The sequence below is a fragment of the Brachyhypopomus gauderio genome, chromosome 4 (assembly GCF_052324685.1).
Source record: "Brachyhypopomus gauderio isolate BG-103 chromosome 4, BGAUD_0.2, whole genome shotgun sequence".
Lineage (NCBI taxonomy): Eukaryota > Metazoa > Chordata > Actinopteri > Gymnotiformes > Hypopomidae > Brachyhypopomus > Brachyhypopomus gauderio.
Genome location: NC_135214.1, coordinates 23,229,909 through 23,257,296, shown reverse-complemented (window position 1 = coordinate 23,257,296; position 27,388 = coordinate 23,229,909). Strand labels below are relative to the sequence as shown.

At 40.9% G+C, this 27,388-nt stretch overlaps 2 protein-coding genes across 7 annotated transcripts; both read right to left on the bottom strand.

Moving 5' to 3' along the window:
* Window positions 1–51: 51 nt before the first annotated feature.
* On the bottom strand, window positions 52–10,901 carry LOC143512594 (uncharacterized). Of its 5 annotated transcripts, none has more exons than XM_077003113.1 (16): window positions 10,774–10,901; window positions 9,698–10,043; window positions 6,975–7,002; window positions 6,457–6,585; window positions 6,158–6,300; window positions 5,537–5,657; window positions 5,399–5,434; window positions 5,089–5,228; window positions 4,476–4,532; window positions 3,890–3,959; window positions 3,434–3,663; window positions 3,051–3,104; window positions 2,811–2,871; window positions 2,513–2,608; window positions 2,320–2,358; window positions 52–1,487 (listed from the first exon to the last, which is right to left on the bottom strand). In XM_077003113.1, the coding sequence occupies exons 2-16, from the start codon at window positions 9,812–9,814 to the stop codon at window positions 673–675; spliced, it is 2,136 nt and encodes a 711-aa protein (XP_076859228.1). In that variant the 5' UTR covers window positions 9,815–10,043; window positions 10,774–10,901; the 3' UTR covers window positions 52–672. The 5 variants fall into 5 exon arrangements, with proteins under 5 accessions (XP_076859228.1, XP_076859229.1, XP_076859231.1 ...); XM_077003114.1 differs by having other exon boundaries at window positions 52–1,484; XM_077003116.1 differs by having other exon boundaries at window positions 2,820–2,871.
* A 617-nt stretch (window positions 10,902–11,518) lies between these two features.
* On the bottom strand, window positions 11,519–25,781 carry LOC143512593 (interleukin-17 receptor E). 2 transcript variants are annotated; one of them, XM_077003112.1, is made up of 18 exons: window positions 25,330–25,781; window positions 24,256–24,271; window positions 22,119–22,214; window positions 21,889–21,989; window positions 21,616–21,693; window positions 21,409–21,523; window positions 20,958–21,160; window positions 20,754–20,822; window positions 20,574–20,640; window positions 20,166–20,344; window positions 19,500–19,547; window positions 19,364–19,409; window positions 19,089–19,243; window positions 18,919–18,987; window positions 18,756–18,807; window positions 17,737–17,844; window positions 12,366–17,594; window positions 11,519–12,060 (listed from the first exon to the last, which is right to left on the bottom strand). In XM_077003112.1, exons 1-17 carry the CDS (start codon window positions 25,432–25,434, stop codon window positions 16,747–16,749), a joined length of 2,355 nt encoding a protein of 784 aa, XP_076859227.1. In that variant the 5' UTR covers window positions 25,435–25,781; the 3' UTR covers window positions 11,519–12,060; window positions 12,366–16,746. The 2 variants fall into 2 exon arrangements, with proteins under 2 accessions (XP_076859227.1, XP_076859226.1); XM_077003111.1 differs by having other exon boundaries at window positions 11,521–12,060; window positions 20,949–21,160; window positions 25,330–25,780.
* Window positions 25,782–27,388: the final 1,607 nt, after the last annotated feature.

The following is a 27,388-nucleotide window of genomic DNA, read 5'->3' as shown; positions in this document are numbered from 1 at the left end:
ACTGATTAGAACACTAGTGTGGTCGGTGCAGAAAAAACTTACAAACATCAATATCCCAAACATGTAATCTCACATTTATTTGCATTCAGCATTATAAAAACAAAATAGATATAGTTAGACGTCTGGTATTTCCTGTTGTATTCTTTCATGATTCCAGCAGATAAAACAAATATATTTACATACTACGTCTGGTTATTCCTTACGCACTTGAATAGCAAAACAAGGTGATAATTAAACATACACACACACACACACACACACACACACACACACGCACACACACGCACACACAAACACAGATAAACAGATAAGGGTAAGATGTGTGTGTGTGTGTGTGTGTGTGTGTGTGTGTGTGTGTGTGTGTGTGTGTGTGTGCATTTGTTGGAAGGTGCTTCTACAATCACACATTCTTTTCCTCCTATCATGTCCTGCAGATCACAGGGTGATTCCACTCATCCTCATTGTTAAAAAAGAAATTAGCACCTCTTTTATAAACTATGCATTCGGTGTTATGCACTATGATAGATGAGCAAGAAAGAGAACATATTGTAACATTACTGAAATATGTTACCATGGAAGTTGTACGTTTATTTAGCAAGTTAGAGATTTTTAGTGTCCACATGGCCATGTTTTATTATGCAAAGTGTTTCACGTTTGCCCACTAGCTAAGGCTCAGACCCAGTTGGTCTTGCTGGGTAGGTCAGGACTGGCTGGTGAGGAAGACTGTCCTGGCTGCAATGGGATGCTGTCCCACACGTCCTCCGAGCCAAAGCCCACACAGTCCTGAGAAAGTCCTGCCAGCCGGTACCCTGCTCCCGTGTTTAGTTCCCGCAGCGCGCCAGTCAGAGAGCGCGACGCAGCCCTCAGCATCCCCGCCCTCATCTTCCTGTTTGCCACGCCATCGCCGGCCGGTTGGTCCGTGTGCGTTTTGTGGGCGAGGTCCGTCAGGAAGCCCAGGCTCTGCGAGGGGAGGCTGAAGAGCGGTAGGTCGCGGAAGAGCTCCGGCAGGGACTCACTGCCGCCCCCCGGCGACCCGGCCGGCCGTGCCTCGAACTGGGCCAGCACGAAGCGCTCGCCGGCGCGGCCCTGGAGGTAGTCGGCGAGGATGCAGCTGAGCGATGCGCTGAAGACGTCGGAGCAGGGGGGCGCCGGGTGACCCGGGCCTTCGTCCGCCTCCGCGTCCTGGCCCCTGCCGCGCCCCGCCCTCGGCCCGTGCCCGATGCGGGAGCACCACTCCTCCACCCGCGCCCAGGCCGCCTGGTTGAGCACCAGCACCACCTTGCCTCCATGCCGCTGCACCCGGTCCAAGCGTGAGTGGAGCCAGGGCACCGGGCCCAGGGCGTGGAGCTCTGAGCGACTCCACATGTCTAGGGATACGCTGAAACCCAAGTTGGAGAGACTAGATGCCAGGCCAGACACCAGCTCTGCCAGGCCTCTGTCCATATCAGGAGGGTATAACAGAACTACCTGGCTGCCTCCCACTGCTCCTGGACAGAGGAGAGAGAGAACACTGTAAACACTGTAGAGAATTAGAGAACACTGTAAAAACTGTTTAGATTGGAGAACATTAAAAACACTGTTTAGATTAGAGAACACTGTAAAAACTGTTTAGATTAGAGAACACTATAAACACTGTTTTAGGAATACTATAACGATTAGAGAACACTGTAAACACTGTTTTAGGAATACTATAACGATTAGAGGACACTGTAAACACTGTTTAAGAATACTATAACAATTAGAGAACACTATAAACACTGTTTAAGGAATACTATAACGATTAGAGAACACTATAAACACTGTTTAAGGAATACTAGAACGATTAGAGAACACTAAAAACACTGTTTAAGAATACTATAACAATTAGAGAACACTATAAACACTGTTTAAGGAATAATATAACGATTAGAGAACACTATAAACACTGTTTAAGGAATACTATAACGATTAGAGAACACTAAAAACACTGTTTAAGAATACTATAACAATTAGAGAACACTATAAACACTGTTTAAGGAATAATATAACGATTAGAGAACACTATAAACACTGTTTAAGGAATACTATAACGATTAGAGAACACTATAAACACTGTTTAAGGAATACTATAACGATTAGAGAACACTATAAACACTGTTTAGATTAGTGAACACTAAACACTGTTTAGATTAGAGAACACTATAAACACTGTTAAATACTATAACGATTAGAGAACACTGTAAACACTGTTTAATACTATAACGATTACAGAACAGTGTAAACAGTGTTTAATACTATAACGATTAGAGAACGAAAAGGAATTGCTGATGCAGTACTCACTGCTGATGTCATCCACTTTCAGCCATCTCAAAACCCAACCTGCTGAAGACACACTTTTTTTTAGGAAGAATAGTGAGTAGAATATGTGTGTGTGTGTGTGTGTGTGTGTGTGTGTGTGTGTGTGTGTGTGTGTGTGTGTGTGTGTGTGTGTGTGTGTGTGTGTGTGTGTGGTTGAGTGGGAGGGCACACTTGCCTTTGAGTGTTTCCTGAAATGTATAGGCTCCCAAAACAGTCAGACTCACAAGCACCACAAAAACCAGTAGGGGCCAGCTCCAGTGAGCCCTGGTCACTACAGAGAGAGGGAGGGAAGGAGAGAGAGAAAGAGAGAGAGAGAGAGAGAGAGAGAGAGAGAGAGAGAGAGAGAGAGAGAGAGAGAGAGAGCGAGAGCATGATCTGAAAAGATGTTTCATAAGAAACCTCTGATGGCTTAAGGAATGTTGTATTTCTCCACTGGGATCACTGAAGGGCTCCAGAGGTTGTCTGATAGTTACCTTCCTTACCTTCAAAAGGACATACTGGGACGAAATGCACATCCATGTCCTTCACTTTCATCTAGGCAAGAAAGAGAAAGACACACACACACACACACACACACACACACAACCATTATGCAAGGTGCATTTATTTAGCGCACCTTTCAACACATTGCGAATTCAAAGTGCTTTACACAAGAGAAAGAAAGACGCTTATTACGACCCAAGATCCATCACCTTGGGAAGGTCTTAACTCACCTGCACACATACTGACGGGTGACGCTCCACTTCGGTGAACTCCCCTTGTAACTGCTACAATAAAGAGAAGTAACCATGAGACACTAGGCTGTCCTGTTTGGGGGAAACGTCCTAATGCCTGTATTTGAGAAATGTATTAGGAGGCAATTAATAGCTTTAGGAAGGTTTTTTTTGCTGGTGGCACCTGTTCTGTGGAATTGTAAGTGTGTGTGGAGGGCATGAATTCAAGACTTGATTCATACATGCAATGACTGAATGTATGCTCACTGCTAATATAAGCAACTAAGTAAAATGTAACAGCATTTTTAAAACAGGCGTGACTTTACTGAAGATTAAAACCATGGAGAGAACGATGTAATAGTTGTAGTGACGTAATATCCTACCCAGTGTCGGTTGTAGGTCTGCCATTTTTGAGGCAGCATGGTTTTCCTTAAATCTTTCATTTCATGGCAGGTTGTGTCAACCTCTGATGTTTTCTTGCAGAGGTGCAGTTCACCCTCCAGCCTGCAGGGAGCAGTGATGTTCCAGTTAAGAGCAACGATGTCACTTGTGCCTGCTTCATCATTGGTTAGAGCCTCCACCACAGACAATGAAACATTAGAGACAGGGATAACTGAGAGAGAGAGAGAGAGAGAGAGAGAGAGAGAGAGAGAGAGAGAGAGAGAGAGAGAGAGAGAGAGAGAGAAGAGAGAGAGAGAGAGAGAGAGAGAGAGAGAGAGAGAGAGAGAGAGAGAGAGAGAGAGAGAGAGAGAGAGAGAGAGATCATTATTTGTCATACTGTCAAAGCAAAGTCTTCCTAATCCTGCAATTATTCCAACAGGGTCTGAACTGGGTCATACCTGTGCTGTTGATAAATGGGCAGAACTCCTTTCTAAGTCCATTTGAGATTCTGTTCAATGTCCACCAAATCTGACCCATGAAAGAAAAATGCAAATTTATTAATTGTATCCTCAATTTAAGTACAAATTGGGATGTTTTGCTGATTATAAAAGTATGACACCCTGGTCCACTGTGGGACCACTGAAAATATATTGAAGTACAATACTTCACAATGTTTTTGTCAAAACTGTCCCACAAAATGTCCTCACACAAACGTATACATTCCACAGAAAACCTTGATATAACTGCACATTTATGGTCTGCAAGACTTTAACCACTAGTGACAACCTCACATTTACACACATCATAAAACACCTTTACACATAGTTACTACCAAACATTTACACACTTCACAGAATACCTTTACCCATATTTACTACTACATAAAACTCACTTACATTCCACACTACAAAACTGTTTATACCTCGGACTACACCAGATATTCTCTAAAATCTTTATATAAATATTTTATAAAATATTTAGTATTAGATTTCTAATACTGTTTTGGTGTATGAAATGAAAGATGCACAAAGTATTAGAAACTACCTGGAAACACAGGCAGGGGGCGACAGAGCTCACTGGAATCACCAGTATCTTCTCCTTCTTGTGTCCAGAGAAAGCAAAACAATCATTCAAGGTTAACAAAACTTTTTATTAGCACTTTATTAACAACATTTTGACTTTATCGACACTGAATGGTATTTCTAATGTATGCAGAGGCTGCTTATTGGATGTCATGCAGCTAGTGGTGCGTTATGAATACTGGCGTAATTGACTGCAGTGTTGCCTGGGTCTATGGATGTGTTAGTGTTTTCAGCTCTGGCCTGGATTGATCATGCTGGACTATCTGTCAAGCAAAAATATCGAGGCCAACCAAAGGTCTGTAGTCAGACAGCAACCGTGGAGGAAGAGATACAAGCGCCAGCACACAAACACACCCTTTTTAGACATGAAGCCATGGATGAACTTTACTGAACTGAACCTCAATGAGCTTTAACACCTACAACTGGCTTCAGCAGTGATGATTTGCAACTTGCAAATGACAGTAACCACAAGTCTTTTTTTCTACAGTTGGTAAGTAACGATAAAGTAGGTGTACCTAATGAACTTATCAGTCAGCGTGATGGTTTTTTGTTTGTTTGTTTTTTTTTAAACATACCCATTCCAGGTTGAAACATCTCCCATCCTTTTCCATCTTCTGGCACGCCTGCAGTTCACGGTATTTGCTGTTGACGTCCGAGTCCAAGTGCAACTGTACCACGCCTGCTGTCTGGTTGACTGCTACAGACACACTGGGTACTAGAAGACAATCACAAGAGGAACACAAACGACGTCACTCTTTCCATGAAATAAATTTAAAGCAACATTAGCTCAGGTAAAGTTCAGGGAAGAACACAAATAAAACCTAAAACTAAATCAGAACATTGAAAACGGGACTGTATGTGACAAACCAGGTTGCTATTACTTACAATTACAGAGTGCAATGGTCCGAAATTGGGAACAAACTGTAACAACAAAATAAGGTTAAAAACAATTTATTCAACAAAGTTTTCTATTTGTAATCATTTGTAAAGGTGTGTAGCAGGGTGAGTGGGAACAGGAGTTACCCGTGTTTATTGGAGGAACCATAATTTCTGTGGTGATGTGTTTCAGAGCAGGTGAAGAGAGGATCGTGACGTTACTGCCCAAATCAGCCGCCTTCAGCTCTAAAAGAAAAGAAATCCATGTCTGTACACACACACACACACACACACACACACACACACACACACACACACACACACACACACGATCATTTAGTAGCAGTAACTAGCAAAAATCCTATATTACCTCAAGTAAATTGCTTAACAGAGCACACACAAACCTTCAAACCTCCACACCACACCAGGTCAGTTTTTACAGCTAGAACACAGCTAGTTGTGATATATTCTATAGAAACACATATTGTGAAGATTATTTGAACTTTAGCCCATCTCTCAAACACAATGTACAAGATATATCATAACATATCAGCACATAGCTGGAAAAATAACTGCTTAGGGAGCATTGAGGCCTTTGTGTGAGGTGTCCAGTTGGCCTCAGTAATTCCTACACACATGAGAATAACCTGGTGGTTGTAACAACTTGCTCAGTACAGAGATAAATGTCTATAAAATATGTCCCACCACTGATGTTTATTGATAGTGGCGTGCCACAGGTCTGATAAAGCAGCACGGTTCGTGCATCACCTGAGCTGTACGGTCTTGTGGGGAGGGTAGCGTGAACGTCAGCTTTCTGTGGCGAGAAACACCGGGGCTGTCGCAACACACGTGGACGGTCGCTGTGGCCGGTTCGGCCCGGCCATCACCGGGCACACCCGAGGTCTCGAGGTCTAATCCAGAGACAAGTCCGAAATTACAGAACTGCCGTCGTACTGGAAACTATGTGTCAACAGTAAAACGCATACGAGACACATGTACGAACTTGTTCTGTCTGTGCCTCACGAGTGCGGTGAATGTTCGGAAACAGGCGGCAACGTGAGAGTTACCTTCGGCCGTGATGTTCAGCTCGATTCGTAGGCACGGGCGCCAGTGATCGTTACGCACATGGCACAGCAGCACCCGGGCAGTAAGGGCGCTCACATACACGCTGTCACCATGATTAATGCACGTACCGCCTACCCCAAAGGCCAAGAACAGGAACACACAATGAAAAACATGGCTTTCGAGCTAGCAGTTTACATTTCTTGGGTTAGACTGTTGACATTCCAGTTAAGGCTCGTGTGTTCACATATTTTGAGCTAGGATGATACTCTTGTGCCATGCTGTCAAAAAAATTTTTAAGGTTTATGAAACTCCTCAGACAAATCAAAGATTTTTTTGTTATGAGGACCTTTTAACAAAATGTGCCTGGATTTATTAATCTACTTTAATACTCTACTACTAGGATCAGTATAAAAGTGGAGAGAATCTAATATCAAATCAAGTGCTACATTACTATTGTAAAATCACTACGATATATAACTCTGTGGAACTGTGTTCTTAGAACCAAACATATCCTTCTTACCTGGCTTCATCGTACAGTCAATCAAACCCTGTGAAGCAAGCAAGAAGACAGCATAACATTTTCCTCCACAGATCACATTCCTCACAACTGTTTTTCAGCTTTTTAACAGAGATCCACTAGGCTTTAATTCAGAATGAAGGGTTAGAATGGTTTACAAAATGCCAGTCTGGTACCTACAAATATTACTGATTAGTAATAATATTCTTTTACATATTTAAATATTGATACACATTAGTAATCATATACTTTACATATTAAAATATTGATACACATCATATCAATATCAGAAGCTAAAATCAAAAACGACCTCTTCTCTGCTGTCACTGTGATCTGCACAGTTTTTGGTCATCACAACCTTAACACTGAAAATCCCTGCCCTACACAGTTTAACACCGAACTGACTTCAGCATAAAAGATTCAGCTCAAAAAGGTGTTGAGAATTTACATATTAATCGAACTGGCTGTATGTATGCTATATCTACATGTGTTTGCTATAATAAGACAAACACTCACAAACCATCAGCATAGGCAAACTTGCCATTTGAATTTATAGCAAACACACAAAATTATACTAATCAAACTAGACTATACTAACACAAGCTTCGGTACAGTATCAGCAATGCATAGTAGTATGTACAAAAGACATATTCTATAGCAATATGCTAAAGTATACTGAATAACAGGCTCAGCAAATCTTTTTACTGCTGGCTGGATAAAATAGGCAACTCCTTTAGTGACTGATTAAACATAAAGTAAAACAGGACTGCTGACTTTATGAACATATAGATGCCGAATCAAATCAGACATCTTAATGATCTTGTCATGGCACCATAAAATTAATATTTAACAAAAAATGCCCGGATCATGGTACCATATGGCAGATTCATCTCACATCACCTGGAAGGCCAGCGTATCTTTGACACCGACCACATCATCTGAACGAAGTATGACTTACTCTCACACAAGTAGCAAACTGCACTCCAGAACAGATCGGTACTGAATACTTTGCTCATGCAACTTTGAATATGAGAAAGGTGCTATATGAATGAAACGTGTTAATATTATTACAATGTGAACATGCCATGGACACGTTGCCCAGATTACAGCCTCTTCCCCCGTATACCTGGTTGCTCAGGTAATAATCTACCACCAGAGCTGCACAACACAGGAGCCTCAGGATTGGGTATCAGGCCCAAGCAGACTCATTAATAAATAAGGTGTTTCGCTGGCAGGGTTCAGGAGTATGTTAAAGTGTGCCTGTCAGTCAGAAGAAAATTCCTCCTAACGGGCAAATTTTCCAGGTAATGTAGAGCTGCTTCTGAAAGACATCCCAAGAGCTATGACAGAAAACACAGTGTATCCTGTATGCCTCAGAACTACAGTCAAAAACACAGTGTATCCTGTGTGCCTCAGAACTACAGTCAAAAACACAGTGTATCCTGTGTGCCTCAGAACTACAGTCAAAAACACAGTGTATCCTGTGTGCCTCAGAACTACAGTCAAAAACAGTGTATCCTGTGTGCCTCAGAACTACAGTCAAAAACACAGTGTATCCTGTGTGCCTCAGAACTATAGTCAAAAACAGTGTATCCTGTGTGCCTCAGAACTACAGTCAAAAACACAGTGTATCCTGTGTGCCTCAGAACTACAGTCAAAAACACAGTGTATCCTGTGTGCCTCAGAACTACAGTCAAAAACACAGTGTATCCTGTGTGCCTCAGAACTATAGTCAAAAACACAGTGTATCCTGTGTGCCTCAGAACTACAGTCAAAAACACATGTGTATCCTGTGTGCCTCAGAACTACAGTCAAAAACACATGTGTATCCTGTGTGCCTATAGTCAAGCAGAAATGGGTTTCTGGTGACCGGTGACATAAGGTAATTTCTAACTTGAAGGCAGGAAGTCTAAATGTCCACAGCCTCCACCATCATGAACTCTGCCAGCGTTTCCTCAAGTCTCTGATCTACAGGCTAATCTACAGGCTTTTAAAAAATAAAAAAATCGGCATAATGTAAGTTGTCATTTGGTGTTATTCTGGGGAGGTGTGTGTGGTAAGGGACCAAGGACAGTGCTTTAATTAATACACAAGATATGCAAAACAAGGGCTTTGGCTGGTCATGTTGTTTTTGTTTACTATGTGGTCATATGTACAAAACCACACAAATAAACACAGTTCTCATAAATAAAACGTTTCCTGGGTGTGACTGCCTTTGGTAAATAAATTTGCACTGGAACATCACAGATATGCACAAGCCTTTCAGTCTTTATCCACAGAGAAACGAACTTAGAAGCTTAACCAGTATCAAACACATTATATGTAGGTTCATTTTAACGTCTTGGACTATTCAAAAAACATAATGTATGCTTTTATTTTGACTTGTTGATAGTGGTTTAAGAGTAGTTTTAATAAACTGAACAAAAAAAAAACTTTAGTGTTTACAATATGAATGAAGTATCATGTCGTTAAAAAAAGTTAAACAATTCTAAAATTAAAAATGATCTTCAGCAAATTACATAACAGTTGTGTAGAGATTTAAGAAATGATGCTGAATCAATTTTAGTTCTAATTAGTAGTAAACCACTGTGTTTAACGTCCTTACAGATAGGTGTAATTCACAAGAAACATGATATATTCTTTAATGGTTTAAAAAAATCACTTGGATTGCTTTGAAATGTTTTTAAATGCCTGTTATAAAAGCCATAGCTCGACGGTGAACTTACCTTGCCGCAGGTGACCGCATTCCCGTTACTATACTCCACCATCTCCAACATTTCAGCTGAGATTAGGTACGGCGATAAGTGCAGCATGAGGCACAGAGTCAGTGTGAGATGCCACATGGCCTAACAGACATGCCCAGAGCTCACCTCCAGGGCAGAGTGCTACTAATGTTCACTGACGCCATGTACTGCTTTTAAGACAGCGTATAGACATGTTTTCTATGTTATATCCTGATGTTTCTGTGGAGAGTGGGCAGAGGCCGTGGCATAGACGTCATACTTTAAACGCACGGGTGAAACAATCCCCAAAGTCTCGTCTCACTTGTCCCCCACGTGACTGTTCTGTTACCTGAGAGAGAGACAACGACAGAGACAGAGACATAAAGTGTATGTACTTTATGAAGAAAAGATGGATTCATAGTTATTCATAGTCATTATTTTTAGTCAGTGTAAATCTTTCATGTGTTTTAGCCATGTATCAAGTTTTATTATTTAAACCTTATCAATATTCCATCATTTTTCATCTCCTAAAATAAAGACCTCATCAATATATATTTTAGAATCCAATTACTTGGCTGCGTATAGTTTATAGTATATAATTTATTATAAACAAAATATGTAAAAAAATAACTGCTAATAGTCATAACTACAACTTGAAAGTGTAGGTCTGTGGGCTTGCTGCATGTTTATTGAGTTATATTATTTGAGTAGGCGTAAGTAGTCATCAACGAAACTATGTTATTTGTAAGCCTGTTTGGTTCCTAGCTGTTATTACTCAATCGGGATCAGAAACAGAAACAAAAACGCTTCAGTATAAATCGTGCCTACAGTTAAGGACTTTGTAACTTTCCGAGATATTATATGTAGTAAAATAACTCAAGTCCATCAACCATTCGCCATTTCACATAGAAGCAGCCGAAATAAACTGCAGTTTCATTCTGTTACGCGATAGAAAGAAAACGTTACTACATAGAAACGAAAAAGGAATAAATACCAATAAAACTACTGTAAACCAATAAAGATATGTGGTAGGTACATTTTTACAAGTTTCTAGAATAATCGGTTTTTATCGTACTTACGGTTTCCAGACCGCCACAGAAACGTCGTTTTGCTCCGCGTCTCCAGCGTCCACAGGTGCGGTTACGTGAGGCACGTGGGCCGGACGCAGGTGTGCGGTACAACACACGCGCATGTTTAGCGCTCTATAAGTTACACCCTTACGTTATATTCTGTCAAACTTTTAAAAACTCACATTAGAGCATGGCACATTTTCTTAAGGGCTAGCTACTTCTAAATTGTTAATTTTACTAGTGTACTCATAATAGTTATTTGCATTTAAATGTAGATATAGGTGTTGAAGATGTAAAAACTGAGAGTGGTCAGAATTCACTTTGTCATTCTGTTCAAACTGGAAGAACAGGAGTGAAATTTTAATTGCAGATAACAAAGTCATCCAATAATTAATCAGTTATGCACTTAAAGAGAGTCTTAAAAACTTTATTTAATGGCAAATATTCTCAGATGCAATGTATATCAGGATTTATGAGATATGGTTGTTTTCCATATCAAGGAAGGGACCCTTCAGGGGTGTCTGCTTTGCATGGCCATCAAACATACCAGAATACTGTTAATACATGCAGGAGTAATGCAAATGCACAAACCAGCGCAGAGGTGTGTGTGTGTGTGTGTGTGTGTGTGTGTGTGTGTGTGTGTGTGTGTGTGTGTGTGTGTGTGTGTTGCATCTTTTTCTTCTTTGTTGTGTTATTTTTTGGTTTTGCAGAATGCAACTGGACTTAAAGGCTAGATGCGTTATAGTCAAGCTCAAACACTCGTAGTGTTGCATTTACCCTTGCACAAAGAAGCTAGATATTTTACCCAAAAGTTACTAATTAATGGAAGTTCAGCCAGTGTAAATGGACAGGTATGCTGTTAATATGATTAGTCTTAGTTTGAACAAAAGCCTGACAATGGGGTGTAAATGCATGAGAATCTATGAAGTATTGGACTTGATACAGTTAAAATGGTGACATATGGTGAAAAACTACATGACATCCTTATTACGCATCACACACTCATCAAAACAAAAATCACACATACACCAATTAACTGATTTGGTTTCTAGAATCTATGCGTCATCCATGATAGGCTACAGCATTAGCATAAAAATAGTTAGCAGTTTTCAGCAAGTAAATTTGCCCTTGCTTACATCAGCAATGTTATTGAAAAGTCTCTGCTACCAATTTAGGCGGGAAAGCAAAAACATACTGTATGTCGTTGAGAAGCTACTTATGCTAAAATCAAAGGTTAAGGATGTTCTTCTCATGTAACAAGTCAAACGGGAATTCTCACCACACTCTTCAACACCTCTCAGTTGTCACGGTGAGGCGGCCCCCTACCGGCCGCCTCTGTCCACAGCGGCTGTGTTGTTGTTGTTGTTTTGTGACGTCGTGTACGCCCCTCAGGTGGGCGGAGCCCGTGATCCGTTCCCACCTGATGGTCGTTTGTCTGTCTATATATGTCTTGTCTTTGTACCAGTTGACCGCTGGTCATTATATCCTTAATTCGGATCTATTGCACGGGTTTTAGGTTTGCACACTTTATATTAAACCACCCTTTCTCCCTGAGACTTGGCGTGATCGCTTCCTTTTTGTTGCTCACACCTGCCCGTCACATCAGTGAAGCAGTGAAAAGTTTATCACCCCTTTGTGATAGTCTAAGATTCTGCAAAAATGTCTCATACAATGCTATAACAAACCTAATAATTATTAAAAAGACTAAGTGTGCTAACAAAACCTAATTTAAATACAGAGGTGTTAAAAAAATAACATGAAAGGTCAACAAAGAGATGATGATAAATGAATGTCTCTCGTGTAAAAAGTGTGAAAAAAATTCTTCATTAGAATTTCTGTTAGCATTCCTGTTTTGCAGTTATCAACTAAGGATTTACTATCAGTGATAACTTGCACAGTGATGTGAAGAGCAGTGACCGAACAAACAAGCATAAGAGTTTCCCTGGCGACAGACCACCAGCTCTTAGATTCAACTCATCATTAATCATTTATCTTATCACATTGTGTTAAATTACTTTAATGCTAAATGCTAAGTGCTAGCATTTGTTGCCTGTGTTTTGTTTAGCAGTAGGCCTAAAGCTCAGTAAAGCACACGACACCCCGTGCCCCACCGTCTCTATGCTGGCTGTAATGTGTAACCATTTGATGAGGGTCATAAAAGTTCAACATCTATTACTGAACTTAGGCAAATGTTCAGTAACCAGATTTAAAGCATCTCTAACATGCTCATCAGCCTGCTTGTAGAAATTTGCATACATTCTACCGTTGTGCTTGTATCTGAGGGACTCGTGCTCCAATGTGGGAAAGTACCTCACCGATGTTACACAATGCGGTGGTCGTTATCATCAAAATAACACCCATTATATATTAATATGAATCTGATCATCTGTGAGCATCCCATCTTATATTCACACGGTAACCTCAGAATGTGGCTGAAAGACTACAACCTCTTTTTATGCAGGTTTCTTCAAAGTTAAACCGCACAGATCTTGTTTTAGATGCGATCCCATCAGATAGCTTCGACTTACACGTTACTGAATGAATGCTTTATTCACTGCAAATAACCAAACAGCCAATTGCATTTTTTTCCAGTGTTCCTGTTTTTCTAGCATGTCACACACACACACACACACACACACACACACACACACACACACACACACACACACACACACACAATCTGAAGATGATTCCAGCAGGAATTAATTGCATTGTATTGTAGTTAAAGTTGTATATATAGTATTGTTGTATTACTACAGTTTTGCAGTACAAAAGCTCGTAGCAGTGTAATATTGCACCACTGCATCTTCTACCAAGATCTCAGGCCATGTGCTTTCATTATGTGGATTAAGTCTCTCTATATTAGAATGATGTCTTGTCTCATGGAATGTGACTCCAATATCAGCATAATTCATACCAAGATTAAAATACAAATCAAATACATTCATTTCCCACGAAAACGAATTCCATAGTAATTTTAGCCTTACCAACTGAATATTTAATATTGTCAGGACTGGTGCCAATACCCCCTCTCTCCACCAGAGGTCTCCAGAATACGAAAGACTCCTATTTCAGCTGTTACAAATTACACTTATAAACGGCCACAGTAGCAACCTTGCGAAGTATTGTGAAAGTATATCAAGCCAGTTTTTTATTATAATTTATTTAATAAATAATTAGTAAATAAATTGGTTATTGTTAATTAATTCGTTATTGTTTTTTATGTTTTTGACATTTTGCTTGCCTCCTCTTCCGTTTGTACCTCTGGCTGGTATTGTCTCGTCTTGATTCTGGACTGTTTTGTAGTTGTGTACCTGTTGTTCAGCCCTTTATTAAATCCTTTATACCTGCTAATGGATCCACACTCTCTGTCTGCGACATCACAAATACGTGTTTAAAATAATAAGTAGAGGTAGTTTATACTCTGTGTACAACATGTATAAATTAAGAACTTGTGAAAATATGCCACAAATTAATGATTTGTCTGTATAAGTTATTTATTTTCCAGACTCACAGAAAGCTTTGAGGTCATGGTTGCATGGGAGAGTGAGAGAATTCAGACGTTGTGTGTGTGTGTGTGGTGCAAGCTTCACATAGTGGGGTCGTACTTGTACAAATCTGTGAACACATCCTGCTTTATACGCAAGGCCTGAACATGTTTAGAAGTGTCCTACTATCAAAGTCAGAGGCCAAACACTGCGTGTGCAACACTTGCTGCGTGTCTCACCGTTTCAAACGGCCTTTCACGCCATGTCCTCACACTGCATACTTGGGGATACCTTTAACCTTTACCAGCACACCTTTAACATGTGGTCTGTAGGGTAGAACCCTTGCTCTCAAGATACCTTCATTCTTCCAAACATGAAATATTTCAAACCGTTGGATGTTGCATAGTGTCTTAAAGTGACACAGAGCAGCTGATGAAACTTATAAGTATGTATCAGTTCAGTGGTTAGAATTAGACTATGAGCAGTGTTGCCATAGTTACTTTGAAACAGTAATCCGACTACTGACTACTGACTACTTCTTTAAAAAGTAACTCAGTTAAGTTACTGACTACTTGCTTTTAAAAGTAACTAAGTTTGATTACTTTTAGTTACTTTCAGCAGAGGCTGATAACATGAAAATGACTACCAGTTCTGCCAATACTCACTTTATTGACATGTATTTTAACCGGAACATCAAAAATGACACTGGCATTTGTAAACTTTTTCTTGAAATAGGCTTAGGCCTACATGTTTTTTAAATAAATAAATAAGACAGTCTTTCTGTTCAACTCCGCCCACTTACAGGGTTGCCATCTCTCACGCATTGAGACACACGCATTTGACTGTCTTCACACGCTTACACGCCACACTTCCGATATCTCACGCCGAAAAAAAAATCTAGTTTATTTACCTCTGATCCACATCTATGATTCAATGAGTTACTAGTTCGATCTGGCGCCAACCACCGGCGATCGATCGATCGCGATATAATACTGAATTTAGTCCATTTTACACCCCGCCCGGTAACAATTTACGTTCGCCGCCAAGCCCCGGTTTTTTTTTAAGGTTTGACGTTGTGTTTTTGAAAGTAGACAGCACTCTGTCGCCAGGACAGAGTGTACAACGGACCTTAATGTTGTCTTCCTGAGCCGAAATAAAATCAAAATAATGCCTGTATTTCCAGCTGCTAAAGGCGAACCTCTCCTTCCATCTGACTTTGGCGCCGCAGAGCAGAGATTACGTAACCGCGTAAGAAACGTGTAGCCAAAAAATAAGAATGAATAAATATAACCTACGTTCCACCGAAATGCAGAAATAGTAACGCACGATGTTTTAGATAAGTAACTTTAATCTGACTACTAGTTTTTAAATAGTAGTTGCGTTAGACTACTGTTACTGAAAAAAGTAGTCCGACTACAGTAACGCGTTACTAAGTAACACGTTACCGGCATCACTGACTATGAGTGACCATGAAAAACATACACACTTCTGATCAGCTGCACTGCGCACACAGTGTTGGTCAATAGAGGACACCTGTTGTCCACCAGTCAATGGGAGACATCTGTTCTAGGCCAGGCATAACTTTATTACAGGTAACATTTATGACCTGTTTTATAAGCACCACATGATAGCAACAAATATCCTGCACACACAGCCACACAGCAGAGACACAACACAGACATCATTCATTCAACAAAGTACTTGGCACAATTTCCTTTTTTACAATTACTAATAAATCTATGATAAAAACACCAGTATCTCATTAAAGATGATACGCTGAGGCATGGCCGGAGTGGGACACTTTTTCAGCCCGGGAGTTTCATGCGTAATTCCGGCCCAAAATTATTTTTCCATCCCAATTGGCCCAAACTAGAGATTGACATGAGCCGGCCCATCGGGAATCCTCCTGAATCTCCCGATTAGCCACTCCGGCTCTGCGCTGAGGCAAGTTTCACTCTCATCGTGCCCAAAGGTCACAAGTTCAAATGCAGTCCAGGTATAGGACTGGTGGTTCGAATGTGGTCCTGTTTAGCGATTGGTGGTTCAAATGTGGTCCTGTTTAGCGATTGGTGGTTCAAATGTGGTCCTGGTTAGGGATTGGTGGTTTAGATTTGGCCCTGGGTAAGGATGGCTTCTGATGAGTCACATAATATCAAGGTTCAAATTTATTCAGAGGATTTTCCTGACCTATGAGTATGTTTTATGAGTAATATGTTAATACTCATAGGTCACATGCAGACTGGGGAGCCCTAAGATCCTGCAGTCTGTCTGCATTTGACTACTTTCCATTTGTCATAGTCAGAAGTCTTCATATAGACTTCAATAGTCTTAATCCCGCATCTCTGCAAACCAACCTGGCCACAGTTTTAACACTTTTATGGTAATATCTGAGGGAGAGAGTCCAGGCTTTGTTTGCTTTTAACAATCCTTCTTGTGTTCTCCATATAGAAGCATCCACAGAATGCTCATAGCAGAGTAGCTTCACCAGCAGAGATCACGCAGGCATTCCCAGTTGCTCTTTCTCTGACGTTTCATTATATTCCATACTGTCAGGATCATCTGTCAACAAACGAATCTTCTGTTTCAGTTTCGTATTCTTTCCACTGTCACTTTTTAACGGCAGTGTGCGCTCGGATGCGAGGCGAGCTCGTTCGTCTGCCTGGGGAAGACACGCCTCCAGTCTCTGAGCCAGTCGCTGTGACAACCAGGAGGACAGCACTTTGGAGATGAGGCGGGGCCAACAACACCATTGACTGACGGCTGCTTTAACCCCTCCCGGCCCACGTGCCTTCAGGTCCAGCTCGTGTACCAAGCTGGAGAGGTCCCTAGGCAGGCAGTATCTTCGGACGCCCCGGAGGTCCTTAGGAACGTAGCAACTGCCACCAAGGCCTCGGAAGTCAATCAGCCCGAATCCTTCGCCACGCCTCTCGCTGTGTAGCCCCGTCCACAGACTCGCCAGGGCGGCGATAAACACTGGGGCCACGACCGAGGACGCCTCCCTCGCTCTCTCTGTCCACGTTTCCTTCCCGCTCCATCTGTGCTCCATCTCCTCCACCTGCCCCTCCCTCCATCGAAGGAAAGCCCGCAGGGCGTCGGCGCTCCACGCCACGAGGACCACGCCCCCCGCCTGCTGTACGGCCTGGCACTGACCGTAGAGCCACGGGACGGGCCCCAGACGGGCCAGCGAGGCCTGGGTGCTGCAGTGGGTCCAGTGTGCCAGGCGCACGTCCACGCACAGCTCCTCCTGCAGGCCGGAGGCCAGAGCGCAGACGGCCGCGACGTGGGCCACGTCGTCCGAGGAGCAGACCAGCAGAACGGGCTTCCTCTCCGACCTGCGCCACACTGACACACCACAGAGCAACAGAGAAGGTTATTACTGCGTTTCAGACAGGAGAGTGAGGGGAGTGTTTAAAAGGGAATGAGGTGGTGGCGATTCAGAGGTAGACACAAAAAATGGGGATTTCTTATGGCATTAGGAACGCACCTGACGTCTTCTTTTTAATCATATTGTAGGTGAGGATGCCCAGAGTTGTTACGGTGACCAAGAAGGCCAATGAAACCGCAAGAATGAGACCCCATCTCCTGTGAGAATCTGAAAGAGGGATTTAGTGAGTATATCCGCCAGTGGTTGCACACATTTGAAACGTTTTTGTATACATGTGTACAGTAGATACATGCTGACACTTTATAAGAGATATCCGCCCTTTCATGATTGGAGCTTCCCTGTATGGAAATGATGTATTTTCCATATAATCAAGGAAAAACATCCAGTGAAAATAAATCAAGTAAATAACACGCGAGGGGTCAGACGAGGATGTCAAGAATCATTCTTTGCACAGTCAAGCAGACTGCAGCTGAATACAGTGTTGGTCCTCCAACTAACGTGAAAAGATCCCAGCAGGCGAAAGAGTGCAAAACACCAGTCACGGAAGAGTGGAAGAACTTGGCCTGGGCCGAAGAGCCCAGATGTCTCTGGTGCTGATAGGAGGGTCAGAGTGTGGGGCAAGCAGCATGAATGGAGGAGCCCTCCTGTCAGGCACCAACAGTTGAGGCTGGTGGAGGTGGAGTCATGGCGGATGGAAGTCTGGGCAGTAGGGTTTACATAAGCAATGTGGCCAACCAGGCTCAGGTGTTGGCTCTGTGGTAGGATGGTTAAACCCCCCCCCCCCCCCCATAGAGCATCTGTGGCAACTGTGAGGTGCTATCTCATCTGCATGGGCTAAGATTTCTGCAGAATGCTGGTGCTGGTGGAATTTATGTCACGACGAATTGTTGAAGTTTTGAAGGCCAAAGAAGGTACAACGTGCTCCTAGATGTGTATCTCTAATAAAGCCCATCAGTGTTTACAGAGAGACAGACATACTTTTCTGAAGCACTTTGTTTGCACAGCTGATGAAGACACAGAAATGTTCAGTTCTTTGGAACACCACGACTAGGTATAAAACCAAATATTTGTCTGTGTGTGTACACTAAGCTGTCATGAATCTATATTTCACTACTCACAGTCAGGACAGATGGTTCTTCTCCCTAGAAGAGCAGGTACAGCCTGCCACACCTGCAGAGAGAAAATCTCATTCACCATACCCCAGTTCAGAATATGTAGACAACAGAAAACACACACACACATCCACATACACACACACACGCACACAAATCTTGAACTTACTTGCACACACAGTCCTGAGCTGCTCGAACTAAGAGGTATACTCAGTTCTCCATGTCTAGCGTCTTGTTTCTGTAAAACACAGCAGAACGATCTGCCTATCTGTGTATCTGTGTGTGCTGCTGCATTTCTGAAGGTCAGAGAGGTCAGTAGAGCAGTAAGAGATTATTAACCATCAGAACAGAGTGGACGTTTCCGATGGCCACACATGCTTCATTCTCCCTCACACACAGCTGTGCAGCAAAGACCGCCTGGACACTAGAAGACAGCTGGACACGCAGACCCTGTGGTCCGAGGACCACGGTCACCTCCCATTTAGGGATCAACCCTGGGATAATGAGATGGATAGAGAGAGTCAGAGAGATGGGGGGAGGGGGGTATATAATCTAGGAATATTCTGTGAGGAATATTCTGTAATATGACAGAGGTGGTTTATACGTTTGTATACCTGAGCTGTAGGGACAGAAGACACGACGACTCTCATTCAGAGAAAACTGCAGACAAAATAAACACGCTTCAAAATGATCATTCATATAGTGAAACGATGACAGAGATTAGCTGTGTGTGACGCCCACTGAGCTTACCTTCACACACATGTGGGGGTGCTTGTCAACCTGAGACACATTATAACTCTGTACAGAGGGAGAAGAAGGGCCTTGTGGTTATTTGTTTTCATATTTTATTCATAAAATGTTCATCACTGCTAAGATCATCTTGATGTGAAGAAGACGGTATCACCACAGCACTATGGCCTCTTTTCAAAAGTGCCTCTTTTCCAGACAGTGTCTAGTGTCTAGTACAAGGCTAGAATAATGGGAGCTGGTGTGATTTCCAGACTCCTCAGTGGAATGACATGCCAGTAAACTTCCTGACTACAGAAATCCTCCTAGCTGAAAATTCCTCGATTCCACTGCATTTATATGTACATTTGAAGAAAACAACCATCATAACAGGAAAACCTGGCTTTGCTCAATGATTTTCCTAAATTATGTTAAATGATTAATGTTTTTTACTCATATTTCTGTAGTGTTAGCCCAATCTACCTGCTGGAATCTAATCAAGGAGAATTAACATACTATTCATGTGTGGGTTACCACAGGTCTCTGAGTTAGAGGAAGCCAAACTCAAATCATACACAGAGAACCACTGAACAAATCACTTCAGTGACCCATGGCTTCCTCCACAAGACATTTCCAAAGTGTGTTCCCGACCCCAGGGACGATTCACAGTGTGGGCAACTCAGCACTTACCAGCTCTGTCTCCACCAGGGTTGAGTTTTGAACATGAACGCAGTGCGACTGGTTTTCCGGCTGCTGCCAGCAGAGGGCGACAGAAGGTTTGGACTGGGCAGACGGACACAGAGGCTTCCACTGCAGAACAGAGCTGCCAAAGGGAATCAGTGAACTGCTGGACAAGACATCGCCCCCTCCTGGAGAACACAGGGAGCACACACATACAGCCCAAAATACTCCACAGCAATGAAATAACTCCTATAACATCAATAGGTGGTACATAGTAGTACAAAGGCATTCATTACTGTTTTATTCTTATTTTTCTTACTATTTGTTCTGTTGGATTCACACACACACACACACACACACACACACACACACACACGCACACGCACACATGCACACATACATACACACACACCTCACCTGGCAATGTCTTGTCTTTAAGTGGGCAGGCTGTATCTCTTTTGGCATCCAGTGAAAAATAATACAGCTTTGAAGAGAAAATTATTTATGAACAAGGTTAAATAGCTACATTTGTTCTGTAAGTCCTGTATTATGGAGTAATTATATGCAGTGGTTGAGTCCATGAAAATGAAGTCTTACCTGCACACACATGCAGGGCACCAGGTGAGTGAAATTTAAACTGATAGTCCGATTAAGATCAGTATTAACCTGAAACAAACACACAAAAATACTCTGATAAGAAACTTTTCGTCCAAACAATATGGCTTCCACTGCCTGCAACAAGCACAAGTTTATTTTCCCTCATGTAAATGTCTCAGAGGAAGCTACGGTTACCTTATGTACCTGATGAGGTCGGGCTCCAGAACATTCCCTCTGAAAGTTTTTAAAGCACAACCTGACTTTCACATTTTGGCCTTCTGCCATGGTAACCAGGAAACGTTTGGCCAAGATGTCCACCTTTAAGTTATACACAGGCACTGTGTCTTTTCCCTCATCAGATCCAGACCTGTGATTTACTGGGAACCTTGGAACTGGAAAAACTCTCACTACCAATAGAGAGAGAAAGAGAGAGAAAGAAAGAGAGAGAGAGAGAGAGAGAGAGAGAGAGAGAGAGAGAGCGAGAGACAGAGACAGAGAGAGACAGAGAGAGATAGTGAATGAGTTCTGAAAATGATTACCAGTGAATGTACTTGGTGAATATATTGTGAATAGTGAAAATACATGGCTAATATATCTTGATTTGGAATTAAAGAGAGAGAAAGAAACAGAGACATACAGAGACTGATAAAACTACCTTGTGGATGGATCACTGTGGGAGAGGCAGTGATGAGTGTTTGGTTGAGTTCACGCACAGACACATACACTCGGTTGCCAGCCTGAGCCTTGAAACAGTCAAACGTCAAGTGCCACTAGAGGGCGACATAGTAACACAAAGAAGCTCATCAACTCAGAACCCACAAAGCAAAGCAAAAAAAAAATCAGTTTATGATCTCAGTCATACCACTCGTGTATGTCGCCCCCCAGGACGGAAAGAACACCTGACTTCAACTTTCCTGCGGTCTTTAAACAACTCTTCCCACTAAAAGAGACAGAAGTAGAGAGACTGAATGACAAGAAGCAGAAAAGTGAAGAAATAATTAAAAAAAACACCTTAATTCATTAAAACCCATTAAAGGTAAAGATGCCCAAAATTCAGTTTTAATATTTCCAGCTATTTTGGGAATCGGTACATTAGCGGGGCTCTGTATATCATGTTCACGCGCCAGAAACATACCCAGACAGTTTCATTTTCATGATGTCCTTCTTTGACAAAGATATTCTGAGAGTTATTAGATGCTAATTCAGTGAACTCAATCTGTACGGTTTTATTATGTGCTGTAAAGAGACAAGACAAATGGAGAAGGGAGAGAGACATAGAGAGAATGTCATAATCTCCTTGGCTTATCCAAATTTGGTTGGTATTTGTAGACATGTACATTAGTGCTGGATATGGTGTAGACTTACATGGAGGCTTCATGCGTACACGCACACGCACACACATGTCCGTTTTGTTGGCCTGAACCGTGAAGAGCTTAAGCTGGGGCAAGTTCTGTTTCTTCTCTATAACAGAGTGTAAGCCACATGAAAAGACCCGAGACAAACACTTTGGAAAACACACATGTCGTTCCACAGTTCTTCTTCAGTACATCACACTGGATTCAAAGTACTGTCTGTCTATATATGAAAAGCTCAAATGAATTCAAATATCTCTGTTCCCATGTATGCTTGTTCATACTTTTACTCCAGTTAATTGCACTAGTGCACTATACTGAAATTGTCTGTGTCTGTCTGTCTATCTGTGCATCTATATGCAGTGGTGGACAGTCATGAAGTACATATATTTAGTTACTCAAGTAGTATCTTGAAGCACTAATACTTTCTTTGAGTATTTCTATTTTCAGAGACATTTTACTTTAACAACACTGCATATCACAAGAATGTAAACTTCTTACTCCAGTACATTTACAGAACATTAATTTCCTTTTTCATCCTTCAAGACAACATCATGAAAAAACACCCCAGCAACACTGTGCTAATACAACTGTGGCTAGTGTTTTAATGCTAATATTTTAAGGAATGGAATGTATTGATCATGCATTAACAACAGGCAGGTGTGAATAGCCCCTCTATCCAGAACCATAATACTTTTAACTTTTAACCGCTTGTTATCCTTAGAAATTACAGTACAATACAAACGTGTACATAGAACTGTCTGTGTAGGATTACAGTGGCAGGCCTGAATGTTAGCTAGATGGGTTTATTTGTTTTTACATCACAGTAATTTTATGTCAAAATTTATATCAAAATAATTGTTCATTCCATAATTTGACAACATAATAAAGAATCATTGTCAAAATGTATTGTTGTTCAGCTTTGCCCAGATACATATAGTTTCAGTTTCTTTATATATTTTTTCCTGTCAACATCTTTCAGCTGAAATGGGTAGAAGATGGAACATGCTAAAACACAACTTAAAATATTACTGAAATATTAAAATAGCGTAAAAGTTATTTTTATTATAGATTACTGTAATATGAGTTTTATTACTTTTGCAGATTATAGCTACAAAAAAATTCCACCTGTTTAATCTCATGAACTGTTTTAAAACTGACTAACCAGAAGCAAACATATCTTTTTATACACACCTATACATTTATATCTGTATATAAACTGCACACTAAAGATACTTAATATTTCAATACAAATTAGACAATCAATAAATTGTGAATATTTGAGCCTACATTTATTGATGCTATTTTGAAAAACAAATAATTGCCATATTACTCTATACTGATTTTCTCCCACCCGTGTTATAACCTAAGAAAATCAAAGTAATCAAAGTAAAAATGAATAATAATGTAATAATGTATGTTCTTTTGTACTTAAATTGAAGTCAAAATGTCTTGTTTTACTAGAGTAATACCTTCCCAGTGTACCTCTACTATTACTGAGGTACTGGGTTCTTCTTTTACTGGAGTAATACCTTCCCAGTGTACCTCTACTATTACTGAGGTACTGGGTTCTTCTTTTACTAGAGTAATACCTTCCCAGTGTACCTCTACTATTACTGAGGTACTGGGTTCTTCTTTTACTAGAGTAATACCTTCCCAGTGTACCTCTACTATTACTGAGGTACTGGGTTCTTATTTTACTAGAGTAATACCTTCCCAGTGTACCTCTACTATTACTGAAGTACTGGGTTCTTATTTTACTAGAGTAATACCTTCCCAGTGTACCTCTACTATTACTGAGGTACTGGGTTCTTCTTTTACTAGAGTAATACCTTCCCAGTGTACCTCTACTATTACTGAGGTACTGGGTTCTTCTTTTACTAGAGTAATACCTTCCCAGTGTACCTCTACTATTACTGAAGTACTGGGTTCTTATTTTACTAGAGTAATACCTTCCCAGTGTACCTCTACTATTACTGAAGTACTGGGTTCTTCATCACTACAGTCATCCTTTGCACATCTGCATAGAAATGTGCTGTTGACCTTATATCATAAGACTTCAGTACAGGCAAGCCAACATTCAAAAAATGAGTGTGCATCTGTGCTGTCCTCTGTGTAGTGACTGAAAGAGACTTTAAAAGATTACTTACCACTGTCAACCCAGTGCTTAGGAGGGAGAGAGACAAAAGAAGAATAAACAACATAATCTTAGAATAGTTTAAATAAACAATCACCGTAATCAATATGTGTAAAGTAACTAAACTAATCGAGATGCAGTGAAACAAACATAATAACTGAACATATATAAAGTCATTATATATTAATTATAATTGCAAAGAATAAATCTGCATCCCAGAGGGCTATAGTAGACTCTTTATGGGTTTTTTGTCAGTAATTCAACCCTAAAAGGTATCATCATTCATATTTACTCTGTTGTGTGTGTATGTGTTTAGTTAAGTCTTTCCACTGCGAGATAGCAAGTTTATGGGCTAGGAGTGTGGTTTGGGGGGGTTGGGGGGATTTATGGGGCACAAAAACAAACATGAAATCAGACAGTAAAAAACCAAGGGAGGGGAAATTTGAAATGAGTCTAAAATGCCATCTGTATTTTCCATGTCTCACTATCTCACGGTGTCTTGATTTACACTGGCCCTTCACTTCACTTTTGAGTACAAGGGTACTTATTCTGAGGTTTATTTGGCAAATCTTGTAGTGTTATTACTCAAAAACATTCCCTGCTGTAGTGGCATTACAGTTAGAGTTAGAAAGTAGCATTACAGTTCTTGACAATTCTCAGGTTAATCCCAATTGACAAGTATCATACTTAATTTGAGTTTGGGATTCTGAAAAAACTCCCTAAGCACTAGATTTATAGTTAATTTGAATGTACGAATTACAATTAAGCAATTAATAGGCCTATATTAGTTACTATTATTATTAGTTGATTAGTATTCAAGTGTTACCTAAGTACATATAATTTAAGTATTAGTATTTAGATCATTTTTATTCATACACTTAATAAAGTAAATCTTTACCTCACTAGAGCGGTGGTGTAGCCCACTTGTTCTAGCGGGATTTTACAGTTATAAGACAAGTAGGAGACCTACGGGCCACCGTTTATATAAGTGCAGATTTAGCCACGTTATAACTATCATAATTATTCAAGAATAGTAGTACCTTATGGTTAACATGAGGCAAACGGGGGAAGAAGAATGATTTCTTACCTGTTTAATCTTAAGGACATTTTTGTGCGTCGAATCGGAAGCTACCGAGAGTTGTGTTAGTCGAAGACTGAGGACTAGACCCGCGAACGCATATAATCCACACATTGGACTGGTTTACTTGTACTCCTGTTTTAAAGTAGTAATACTCGAAAGAAAATTGTTGGTTAAAATGTCATAGGGAGCAGACGCGACTATTACACAGTAGAACAAAATCTAAATCCAGTTACAACGTCGCCAACTTGACGGCCTCACGTCGCGGTTTGACGTGTGTAGGTTTGATGTGTTGAAACACGGACTGAGGGGCGAGTGACGCCTCCCTGTCGGTTCCGGGACTCCACGGTGGACTTTACAGCTGCAGCATAAACTGTCTTTACCCTAAATATACTGTCGTCAGCTGCGATATCATATAAGCCAGTCAAATGAGCGTATTGGTGACTTCAGTATGACATCCAGTATGTCACTCACCCCCCAAAAAACTACTGCGAGTTAATTTTTTACGCATGCAACTTTCCGGATCTGCTAGCTGAGTAATATTGCGCCACCTTAACACGAATAAGTCCGAATAAGTTATTACATTAAATAATGAACTACATTATTCAAATATACAGTGTAGTGTAAAAACTACACTAGTTAGAATGTGTTCTTTCAAAATGTAGTTTTACAGGATACAGTATGCATTCACCAGGTGACGCCAGTGATTTTGGACCCCACCAACTAATATATCTAGAGTCCCTGTCAGTCACACACAAGCCCTTAGAAACGACCGAACCCCTCAACGCGTTGCATGTCAGCTTGAATTATGGACATGATGTCCCAAGGTTTTTGTACAAAAGCTCATGATATTGAGATTCATCCTGAGGTGGTGGAATAACAGGTGCACTATCAATTAATAATGACAATTTGAAAATCAGAGTCTAAAGGTAATTACAAATACACTATATTATACAGTATATTGATTTCACTTCTGAGATTAGCTTGCACAGCTGATGAAGGAATGTATTTGTAAATATTGAGTACTACACTGCATATGTCATTGTCACGATATGGGGGGGCCCTACTGCCAAAAACATTCATATGGGGGGGGTCGTTTGTCTGTCTATACATGTCTCATCTTTGTACCAGTTGACTGTTGGTTATTGGATCCTTAATTCGGATCATGTCACGGGTCTTTGGTTTGCGCACGTTATCATTAAACCTTCAATTTCCCTTGAGACCTGGCGTGATCGCTTCCTTTTTAGTTCACACTCCCTGCCCGTCATGAGCACCATATACCATTGAGCAAATATCATTGAAATATAAATATAATATATATTATGCTTATAAGTGATATGTGTGTTTGTGTGTAAAGTGTGTGAGAAGGGGTGGGGGCGATTGACATCATTTGTGTGAACAAATAATTAAATGATAACTCTATAATCTACAGCTCCCTGTATCAAGTTATATAAATTATATCATTTTCAAATACAAAGAAATATAAATATCATTAAGCAATGAGCACTGATTTTATTAGACAGTTATTCTTTTAATGTCTTCACCACCACCTCACACCTGCGTCCCCTTGAAGACATCCTTCAGCAGTTGGACATTGTCCAGAGGTTAATTTAAATCTGCATTATACAATGATGATCACACATTATTACACTAAGCCTCACCTACATAACATATTCAATAGATACCAATGCATACGTGTTAAAAATACCATTTGTTTTTTGTGAAGAGTTCTCTGCCTTCCTGTAAATATCAACTGTAGGCCTACCATACAACTGTAGCAGCACCCTGTTAAATAAGTTAATGTGTAGTAATGTAGGAACTTCAGGTAAGGTGTGGCGGCTTGGCAGGTGTTATTTCTGACTACCCAGCTCAGCTTTATGGACTTTATATAGATAATTAATATATGCAGGTCAGCCTCTGGTGATATCACAACAGACTGACTAAGCCAGTTCAGTGATATCTACACAGGTACAGATATCTACATAGGGCAGTCATGGCCTGGCGGTTAGGGAACTGGACTTGTGACCGGAGGGTCGTGGGTTCGATTCCCAGACAGGCCATGACTGAG

Excerpts from the sequence above, each read along its gene's own strand:
- LOC143512593 (XM_077003111.1), bottom strand. The coding sequence starts at position 25,434 with ATGTGTGGATTATATGCGTTCGCGGGTCTAGTCCTCAGTCTTCGACTA. Across the intron at positions 21,990-22,118 it reads TGTACGCATGAAGCCTCCAT|CACATAATAAAACCGTACAG; the intron begins GTAAGTCTACAC and ends GTCTCTTTACAG. Across the intron at positions 17,595-17,736 it reads GATTAAAAAGAAGACGTCAG|TGTGGCGCAGGTCGGAGAGG; the intron begins GTGCGTTCCTAA and ends GTGGTGTGTCAG.
- LOC143512594 (XM_077003113.1), bottom strand. The coding sequence starts at position 9,814 with ATGTGGCATCTCACACTGACTCTGTGCCTCATGCTGCACTTATCGCCG. Across the intron at positions 6,301-6,456 it reads GCTGAACATCACGGCCGAAG|ACCTCGAGACCTCGGGTGTG; the intron begins GTAACTCTCACG and ends TCTCTGGATTAG. Across the intron at positions 4,533-5,088 it reads GATGTTTCAACCTGGAATGG|AAGGAGAAGATACTGGTGAT; the intron begins GTATGTTTAAAA and ends TCTGGACACAAG.